General features: G+C 38.5%; 1 protein-coding gene across 1 annotated transcript in view; it reads right to left on the reverse strand.

The window, feature by feature from the left end:
* The window catches only part of LOC136834340 (proliferation-associated protein 2G4), a 30,228-nt gene extending 20,181 nt beyond the window's left edge, over positions 1–10,047 (reverse strand). Inside the window, exons 1-2 of the mRNA XM_067096844.1 lie at positions 9,505–10,047; positions 3,681–3,994 (exon numbers count right to left, since the gene is read on the reverse strand). Coding sequence (XP_066952945.1) covers positions 3,681–3,994; positions 9,505–9,586 — 396 coding nt within the window. The 5' untranslated portion in view covers positions 9,587–10,047. The remainder of the gene's footprint in view (positions 1–3,680; positions 3,995–9,504) is intronic.
* Between the last annotated feature and the right edge of the window lie 1,232 nt (positions 10,048–11,279).

The following is an 11,279-nucleotide window of genomic DNA, read 5'->3' on the forward strand; positions in this document are numbered from 1 at the left end:
CATACATTTTAGGGAATGAATTATGAAACTTACGATATAAAGCCAAACACTGGGGCACTTTCTGCCATTCAGCACCAAGACTGAACTACCATTAAGCAACTTAACCAGACCACTAAGCTGTTTTACTTAGATCTCACTAGGCTAGCCTGAGGAATCTGTCTATCATAAAAAAAAATAATAATTTGATCAAATTGCAGCTTCTAAAAAATTTTAAAACAGCTAACAAAAAAACCCTACCAAATTGCACTAAGCAAAAAAAAAAAAAAAAAAAAAAAAAACCTCCCAAATTGCACTAAGAAGTAAGTTAAAGGTTAGAAAACAATACAGAAGAAAGCAGGAAAGGAAGTAAAACAATTACATAAAAAGTGGGTGCCGCAAGGGGCCAAATAAAAATAACACCCTTTAGTAATACTTACAAGGCACGACATGAGGTGCACAAACAAAACTAATCCCTTACTGAGTTCATCAGTAGAGAGAGGGAGTTGGAGTGGTTGTACAGTGAGCCAAAAAGAAATAAAGAGATCCAGATAAATGGAAAGGGGATCATCTAAAGGTGGAACTGGGAGAAAACCCCAGAGTTGCCCTAAATATTGACAATAAGAGGTTGGACAGTAAGATAGAAGACAGGTCAAGTGAAAGGCTTTTTTAAAAAGTGAGCGCAGCTAGGGGGAGGAACTCTACAAATGCCATTCAGTAATGACAAATGTGCAACTTGTACTGAGAGTAAAAATTTATGACCTGATAATTCCACCATCTCCCTATAGAACAAATTTAATATCACTGGCATCATAAAATGCCTTATTTGATACCCTTCATGCTTGTTTCTGTCTGTGTACAGTACATTTTTTTCACTGGTTGTGTGCTTAAGGGGAACACTAGCCACTTTGGGGTAAAAAATTCATGAAAAAAACTTGTGAATTATGGGTTGCAACTTGACATACAAACACTGCAAGTTATTGTTGTTATTTTGTAAGAGTTTACATGTCCTGAGTTCTGATGTCTTATCATTATATTTACTATATTTTCGTTGTAGCAGTCTCAAAATCTGGTCAATATACACAAATTTTTTTCTCTGAATAGCTTGAATGTGTCTAAACGCTTCATCGTAAAAGTTTTTCCTAATTATCAAAACACTATATAGTGTGACCACGCTATAATGCAAGCCTGAATGATGTCACAAAATATTCAGTTATAGAGCATTTGTACTTATTTTCTTTTTATATTTTGAAATATCCAAGTGTGACCACTGCCTAAGAAGCATCAACAGAATGCCAAAGTTTCAGTAACATATAACTAATACTGGATTTTCTACATTTTTATGAGATAATGGCCACTAAAGTTTAAAAGGACTCAATGGGGCCAAGTATGGAGTGAATTGCAGAGTGATATACTCTCCCTTTGTCTTTGCAAGGACAACTGAAGTTTCATTTACTAAGAAACTGCCTTTATTCCCATAATTGTCACCATAACCAGAGTTGCCAGAAAAGTTGATTCCATACCATGACTGAGTCAACAGCGATGGTTTTTGCTTAGCAGCAGGCGACTGCACTTTACACCCTTGGTGCCCTAGGGGCCCCAATGACCCACAAAACTTTTTTACGGTGTTTGCCGTGTCGTAATGGATTCTTGAATGCTTTAGGGCGAACTTTAGCTGTTTTTTCAAACTTCAGTTTTTTTTATGCCAAAGTAGCTAGTCCCCCCTTAAAGGCTACAAAGCTTGTTCCTCAGCCTTGGATTGTTTTAGTTAGCTACCCTTCTGTAAGTTTTATGGATGCGACATAAAAGCTCTTCACTTTCAAGTTCTAAATTTGCTGCTTTGACAATCATTCCAGTTCTCTTGCAATATTTTGAGTTCCATATTGTACATAAGTATGAAGACTTTAGATCATGCATGATAGTTTTGACCACAAATACATTTCTGGTCTTACACAATTCCACTGGGTGCGCAGTCTCTTGATCAATAGTATGCACATTCAGGATCATGGCAACATTATTTTCCAAATGTCCATAACTCAAGCAGTTTATACACAAGGGAGTTTGGGAATACTGGGAGTTCCTGGTTATCAGCAATCCGGTTTTACGGTGCTTGTCTAGCGCCGAAAATCGGCAGTTTTCAGTGCTGAAAATTGCCAATTTCCACTTATTGGTGCCGATGCGTTCCCAACAGAGTGCCGATCTCTAGTTATCGGTGCCAATAAGTGCCGAAAATCAAAATTGGTCATCAGCAATTTTCGCTTATCATCATGCTGTCGAAATGGAACCCCTGCCGATAACCGGGGGACCGACTGTACAATCAATTATGGTCTCTGAGGTTGGTTAAAATGAGTCAGCCATCTTACCTTCTATTGCTTTCACTGGCTTTACTTCCATAAGACTCAAACATCTAATATGCAACTGAGTTCTTTGGAGGAGAGTTGCCAGAATTTTCAGTTTTCAATGAGTGGTCGTTAACTTTTCATTTAAGTAATTCATCATGGGATGTGTTAACAAAATTCATCCCAGTACAATCCTGTGCATACCACAAAGCTACTTTTAATGGATGGATGAAACCTCTTTCAAGGACTGCCTGGAGTTTATAAGGTGGTGTACAAAACACCCTATTGCCTCAATGGCCACCTAAGAGTCTAAATAAGACTCAGCACTAGGAGCAAAGCTTGACATCAAAATTAATCCTCACTCAACTACACCACTTACATTTTACAGGTTGGGGTACAAGCCATCCAACTAACCCTATGTTACAAGAGCAGTCCAAGTCATAAAACCAAACAAGTCATCTCCTACAAATCAACATGACTAAGAACTAAAAGGATGACCTGAATTATATTAGGCGTGGGTAAAACCTGAATGGGTAGGAAAACTTTCCTACTGCTACAAAAAATAATAATAACAACAGAGAATGACCTGAACTATATTAGGCATCGGTAAATGGGTAGAATAACTTTCCCATTGCCCATAAAAAAAATAGGAGAGGACAATCTGAATTAACTTAAATGCCTAAAACCTGCATGGGTAGAAAAAGTACCCTATTGCCCCCCCAAAAAATTAAGAGGATGCTCTGAATTAGTTTAGGCACAGGTAAATACTGCATGGGTAGAAAAACTACCATGAAAAAAAAAAAAAAAAAAAAAAACCCTGAGAGGATTATCTGAATTACCTTAGGCATAGGTAAAACCTGCCAGGGTAGAAAAACTACCCATTACAACAAAAAAAAAATAAAAAAATTAAGAGATGATGATTTGAATTAGCTTAGGCATAAGTAAAACCTGCATGGGTAGAAAAACTTTCCTGGTGTCAAAAAGAAAAGAATATACAGTAGAGGATGATCTAAATTAGCTTTGGCATAGGCATGGGTAGAAATACTACCCTAATGCCCACTCCCTCAAAAATAAAAAGATGATGATCTGAATTACCTTGGACATAGGTAAAACTTGCATGGGTAAACTACCCCACTGCCACTATTCAGTTCTTTCTTGAAGCTAGCATCTCCCACTTTGACAAAGTGCAGGACCATTCAGGATTTGGTTAACAAGTTCTCCAGTTCCCTTTTGTGAAACACTGGTTTTATTTTGTTGTTCCTTCTGTGAAACAGTTTTACTCTGTTGTAAGTGCATCAATACAATAATAATCCTATATATCAATCACAAACATTAAGAAAAATAAATAAAACCAAACAAACATACCTTATTTTCCTGGGATGCTCCAACTACCACAGTGTGACCTGCTACAGCAATGAACCCATCAATGTGAGCACCTAAGTCAATTTTTACAAGATCACCCTCCACTAGGATGGTGTCACCCTCTGATGCCAAGGGGCTGTAGTGATTGATGCAATTATTGACAGACGCACAAACAGGAAATGCAATGCCTTTCTTCATTTCCTTCTCTTTCTTGAAAACCTTACTGGTTTCTTCCTCAAGGAGCACATCACCTTCCGCACAAATATCTCGCACTGAGGCAGATACCACACATTTGGATACAACATGTTTCAGGACCCCTAGAATTGAAGAATGCATTTTCATTTCCACTCACTCTAAAATAAAAAGATACGGCTTTATTTCATTTATCACTATAAAAGTAGTTAATACAAGACACCATGCACTGCTAATTAGAGAAGCATTTTACCAGAATATGAACATCTGTATAAAAATAAATGAACTACTATTTATAAAAATACATGACCACAAACTGTTCAAGACATAAATGAATGTAATTTACTCTACTGTATAAGTGTACTTGGAAAATGATGGCTAGGGGTGCAAGTGTCCTATAAATCGCATTAAAAAATCTGAATTCAGTACTGTACATTGTAAATTCAATACTTAAAAATGCTGGCAGGAATAAAAAAAACTTAAATGTCTATAGGAATGAAAAAACTTTTAGCAAAATTAACAGACAATGTTATGAAACACTGATAAAAACTGATGAAATCTTATGACTTTGCCAAATTCAGCTTACAATAAAAATGTCCTACTACATGGCCATTAGTGCTCTTATAATATTAACCAACTGAAAAGAATGGGAACAAAAACACACTGATAAAGGGATATGCATCTTTTTCAATGATGCACAAAGTTAAAACCTTTATCTGCTCAATTATACCCCAAAAGAGCTTTGGATACTGGAAAAATCAGTGACCTTAACTCAGTAGTCCCCAACCTGTAGCTTGCAGGCGCCCAAGAGCCATACTGTGGCGCCCACAAAGGTTCAACTGAAAATTGTAAAATATTTTGGTATCTCTTTCTTTATTCATTATGAGCATGAAAAATCTAGAGAGAGAGAAACTGACGATTACTGACTGAGGAAGTGTCCATGCGATGGTTTGAAATATCCTTGTCCAGGATGTGTATGGTAGCCAACTTCCATACCGTTGAATTCAGTTGTTTAGCTGCTCTAGCATATCATGAGTTCAGCTGGGATTTTTCTTTTGTAGAGTTCGGTGCTATTTCTGCTCCTTTGCAAATTGAATACGGCGTACCAAGAAAATCCATGCTAATTTAATTTTCAATTAGAGAAAAAGAATGGTTTCAGGTTCAAAGAAGTCTTCATTACCCTTCCTTGATGAATGGGAAGAGACATTTTTTTGCCAATATCAAAGACAAAAGTATGTGCTTAATTTGTCATCAACTGTTGCTGTATCTAAGAAAAGCAATGTAGAGAGGCATTTTGTAACACTTGACAAGAGTTATGATACTAAATACCCGTCTGGCAGTGCTTTAAGAAGTGAGAAAGTGAAACGTCTAAAATCTGAGTCGGGCTCAGCAAGAAATATTCTGGAAGCCTGTTGATAAAGCTTATGCAACAACTGTTGCTACATTTAATGTTGCCCAAGTTCTTGCAAAAAAGAAACCAATTGAGGACGGTGAAATGGTGAAGGAGTTTTGGCTTGCAGCATCTGAACCTTTATTTGAAAGTTTCAAGAAAAAGACTGAAATCATATATCCAATCAAATCCATGCCACTGTCTGGGAACATGGTCACACATAGAATAGAAATGATGTCAGGAAATGTGTTTAACTAAAAGAAAGCAGAAATTGAGGAATATACATATTTCAGCTTGCAGTTCGATGAATCTAGGGACATTGTGGACACAGCCAAATTAAGGGTATTTGTGCACATTGTTTTTTCTGATGACACTGTGAAGGAAGATTTATTAGTGCTCTTACCCCTGAAAGAAAATACACGGAGTGGATGTTTTTCATGTTTTCAAGAATTTCATTGACGAGGTGAATGTACGGTACCTCTTCAAAAACTTGTGTCAATAACAACAGATGGGGCTCCATCAATGATAGGTGCCAATGTAGGCTTTGTGACACTGTGCAAAAATGATGCTTCATCCCCTCAGTTCATTAGCTACCTCTGAATTATACACCCGTAAGTTCTTTGTTTGAAAGTTGTTGACTATGAGCATGTACTGAAGGGGGTTATTACAATTATTAATTCTATTCGTGCTAGAGCTCTTCAAGACAGGTTATTTAAATCTCTTTCTAGATGAAGTGGATGCTCAGTACGGTGACCTTGTATTGTTCATGGAAGTGCGTTGGTCACGTAGGCCAAGTAGGGGAAATGTTCTTAAAGGATCTGAACATCTAATTCCCGAAATCAAGGGCTTTGTACAACAAAAGAGGAGATTCATATGAAGAACTCAATGATCCAAAATGGCTAGCTGACCTACACTGAATGAGCTAAATCTAGAATTTCAAGGGCGAATGAAATCTTTGTCTCAAATGATAATTTCAGTAAATGCTTTCATGAATAAACTGAAGTTATGGATGTCCCAGATCTCTAAAGGACTCTTACATAACTTCCCTACACTAGAGAAAGGCTTAACATCAAAAGTTCTGGGTTTCCTGTTGCTACTATTATATATACAAATCAGCTCAACATGATTTTTTTTCTAGTTCAAAATGTGGTTTGCAGACTTCAGTAATGTTTTACCAGCTATCAAATTCCTATCTAACCCTTTTTGTAACAGCGATGTTATCGACACAGCATCTCATCTTGCATCTATTTTCACACTAAACATCAGTGACCTGGAAATGGAAATAATTACTTTGCAAACTGGCATGCAACTGAAGAGCAATGCAGAACATCAAGAATTCTGGACATTGGTAAATCCAAAGCAATTTCCACTACTGAAACAAGTATATCAAAGACTACATTTGTGCTTTGGTTCAACATACCTGTGTGAATCAGGATTTTCAACAACGAAAATCTTAAAATCCAAGTATAGGTCACATCTCACTGATAGTCACCTGAATGACTGCACAAGAATGGGAACACTAAATTTTAAATTCAACTGAAACCCTAGCTAGTATATATAGCACTTTATGGTCGTGATTGCACTAACCGTATGGCAACCAAGGCAGATTCACTCGTCTTACCCTGCCATCCAGGAAACTGTCACCATGTAACTTTCCCGGTTATGAAATGGATTGAATTTTGGATGCTCATATGGTAGGACACTTACTCTATTAAGATAGTGCACCGGATACAGTACAAGCTTTTCATTCTAGGAATTTGTTCTATAAACAAAGTATCTGATTGCTTTTCTATACATCTGATTTATAATTATCTAATAAAAGTTAAAGGAAGAATGCATAAGACAGTAGTAAGACCAGCTTTGAAACAGCACTATATATGGAGCTGAAACATGACCAGAGGTCTTCCCTAGAAATACCAAATTATCAAGTGGTTCATACTGGTATTTATATCTTATCCAGCAATTGGAATATAACTGGAACTGCAATAAAAGATTTAGGCCAAGGACCAAGCACTGGCACCTGTGAGGTCACTCAGCACTTTTAAGGGAAATTGAGAATAAAAAGGATTAAAACATATAACAGGAGGCTGCAACTCACAGCTGCACTGTGAAACAACCGTTACGAGAGGGTGGGAGGTAAGATGGAAAAAGATATTAACTGAGGTGCCGTAAGAGGAATGGACCTTAAATAACGCCAACAATACACAGCATGAGTTGCACTGACGGCACTCCTCCCATACAGGGTAATCCAGCAATGCTGGAAAAATAAGCACACAGTAAAATTGGACAATTGATTTACGTTGCTCTAATTTATGTCAGGTTGGGGGTTCCAGAGGGGACAAAGCTCGCCAAAGTCAGATAAGATGCAGTGCCATATGTAAGGTTAAGAAACACTGAATGACACTGAAAACTACACTAGGCCTATCTTAGAGGGCAACACCTGCTCATCCAAAACTCAAAATCATGAGATTTTCTAACTGCAGCAGATAAACATTCAAGCAATGGTAAACATTTTATATGATGAACTAATTTGCATAAGTAGGTATAAACCTCATCATTTCAATTTCCTTATGAACCAGACAAGGGTGACCCCTACCGCCAGTTTGGAGCCAGTGGGCAAAGTTAGGCTGACATAGATCACTTTCCAGATATATGACAACTAAGGTCAGGTCAGAATAGGCCTGAAGGGGTCAAGGCTGGTCAGGAAGGACCTGGCACCTTATTGTAGGTTATGTTAGGATGTATCCTTATAGCCTAAATGGCCTTGTGACACTTGACCTTTATGTTTTTTGCATCTGATCCAGTTATGAAACCAAAAATTTTTCCTACTGCTGCTCTCATTTTGTCATTTACACCTTTTCATGACTTTGGCTACGTTGGTGTGATTAGCCTGGACTCATTGTCAGCCCCACAACATTAGGCTTAAAACTAATTTCCTACATAAGAAGTGGTTCAAGCTACATCAACTATAATATACAGAAACAGAAAATAGAATAGGGTAAGTAGTCTGAAACAGCTTATACAGCATTCCTGTATTAGGTGGGAAATCAATATGATCAGTATTGAGACCCAAAGGCTTATTCAATACTGACAGTTGTGCAACATTGGTGGGCTAAATGCCTATGGTACACTGAGCAAGCTAAGACTGCTTTGTCACTTGGTATGCAGGGCACTTAACCTAAACAATGTTCTGCACAGGGCTGCCCAGTTGAACTGGTCCAAGGCAATATTAGGTTATGTGCTTGTGATCATGTATATACCCAGCCTTTAGTTCCTCATTGGATTGGTAGGTATCATTCTCAGCTAGCACTCTGCTGGTCCCACATTCGATTCTCTGACCGGCCAATGAAGAATTAGAGGAATTTATTTCTGGTGATAGAAATTCATTTCTCGTTATAATGCGGTTTGAATTCCACAATAAGCTGTAGGTCCCATTGCTAGGTAACCAACTGGTTCTTAGCCACGTAAAATAAATCTAATCCTTCGGGCCAGCCCTGGGAGAGCTGTTCGTCAGCTCAGTGGTCTGGTTAAACTAGGGTATACTTGACTTTTTATACCCAGCCTTAGAATGTCAATGACCACAAAAGCAGTCTATCAGTTCAATAAGCAGCTTGAATGACACGTTCCACAAGGACCAGCACAAACCGACCTACAGCAAGCAGAGGGCTGTCATCCTACCCGACCTGACGGAATCTCCCGATCGGGTATGTCAGTGAGTTTGGATTCCGCTTGGGATACGGCAGGGTCGGTTTGTCTAAGTGGGTAGCCAACGGTACGGCAGCCCAGACAGAAAATGAGACACTGCAGATGGATCATCTCGCCCCATGATGTCTTCGCAAGTCTACCTGCCAGAGTAGCGACTACTGCGTCCATTTCTATAAAACGACAGGGGTACTTGGGTAGAAACAAGATCATACTAACTTGAGTAGAAACAAGTTCATACAAAGTTGCCAACAAAGGCTCGTCACAAGACGACCAGATTACAATAGATTCTTGGAGTCGTAGCCCGTGATCACCCCTCCCAGAGACTCAAAAGTCGTCCTTTCACTGCACACATCCTTTTAACAAGCAGCAAGACGGACTCGGTCTTGATTTAGTGTCAATAAAGGAGTTGGTCATCGAGGGCTGCCTCCCACGCGCCTACCACTCTCTCTCTCAGACACTCATCATCAAACATGGACACCCGGTACTAAGGCCAGGGCTACTGTTTTCCTCGGGTCTGACACCACTCAGCCCTATACTCACGGTTGACGATTTCGCCCGCCATCTTATATTTGGTCACCACCAGATCTTCGGCGATCGTCTTTTCATCTTCGTGATCACTCATCTTGCGGTGATTGAAATGAACACTCCTCCTTCACACTGCACACGTACACGTTCCACGCGTAATCCTTCACTGGCGGGAAACGGACTCTTCTTCGCTGTTTCGCGAGGACTGAAAGCTTCAACCAGAAGGCCAAACTTCACGAAACAAATGAACGTCGACTTTCAACTTTGCATTCAGTGTTTCGTGCTTTCATCACGTGTTGCTTTTCAGGTGAGATTACTAAAAGGCGATATGTAAATTCTATCATACACTTCATCCTTGTTGCAAATACAGAGGCGTCATCGTTTCTCATACATAATGGAATTTGGGTCGCCTTGTAATCCAATTAGTCAATAATTATACCCCGTTCCAAGTTCACCTTTACGCTATTCATGATAATCATACGCATATCTTACTATATAAAAGATGATAAATCAGCAACAACTCTCTCACACTGATGTATTTACAACCAAGCCTAAATCAATAAACGCAAATTCCTTTAGTTTAACACAATGAGCGACAGCACCTTTAATATCGGCCAGCTGTTTGCTTACATCATGGAGATGCGTCGTAGCTCGTAGGCTACAGTGGCAAACAATTGTCAAATATAATTTGCTGCTTTAATTAGTCACCTGTTAAGATATTCGTTTGTTTCAAGTCAGTGAGATTCTATAACGTCTAAACAAGAAGTACTCAAGCAACGAGCCTTTTAACGCCATGAAAACTGGGATTCAAACTTTTATGCTTTCTGTTATACAGTATGATAAGCGATATAATTTCATTCAAGGGAAAAACCATAATGAATAATCAAGAAAAACTCAGTTCCATCATTTATGTACAACAACAAAAATACTTGTAGCTGTAACGGGAACAACTTTTTTTCTTCTTTTTTATTCACGTTCTTACCAGTTGACCTTGTGTCTAAACGTCTTATAAGACGGGCGCGCGCTCACTCGGTTCTGTGCGTTCCTGTTAAAGATGTGAAAAAGCAGGATACAATGAAGAAAAAATGCCAAAATAAATCAAACAAAAGGAAAACAACACAGCGTTGTATGTTGGGTAGCACCCGTTTAAAAGCAAAAGAAAAAAATTTATTAGATGCAAACTGCTCTTCCTTCTGTTTTCTTTATATAATCCCTGTACGTCTTCATATGTTTTCCCCAATAGTAAGCCGTTTCCTATAAATGGCTGTCTCTAGAAATACCAGTAAGAAAACACTGGTCACTGCAACAATCACAGTATTAGCTGCTGAATCGTGAATGAACCCAATACCCAGAAAACTTCCACAGCATTGACCGCTACATTCGCCTAAGCAAATGTCCCATTAGAAGCATAGCAAACGTCCCTAAGTTGCGCCAATCGTCACTTCCGAGGTATTAAATATCTTCCTTTATGATACTTCTTCCATATTAACATCTACGCAGAATTCCGTGTCTTCCTAACCTCTTGAAACCTCCAAATTCTTCACACTTTACACCAAGTCATCTTCTATTCATTCCTAATGAACTGTCTTAAAACACTTGGAAACATTCTTGAACCCATACGAATTATTTTACCATCTTTATGTATCTCCACGTTTCTCCCTTTCAATATTGCCTAGTAAGTTACATGGATACTTTGCCAAAAATATCTTTGTCTTTCAAATTTTAACCCTACTGTATAGCCTACAGCTACTTCCTTAAGTTCCGATATGAACGTCGATCTTTGAATGTCA

Source organism: Macrobrachium rosenbergii, chromosome 53, assembly GCF_040412425.1.
Source record: "Macrobrachium rosenbergii isolate ZJJX-2024 chromosome 53, ASM4041242v1, whole genome shotgun sequence".
Classification (NCBI taxonomy): domain Eukaryota; kingdom Metazoa; phylum Arthropoda; class Malacostraca; order Decapoda; family Palaemonidae; genus Macrobrachium; species Macrobrachium rosenbergii.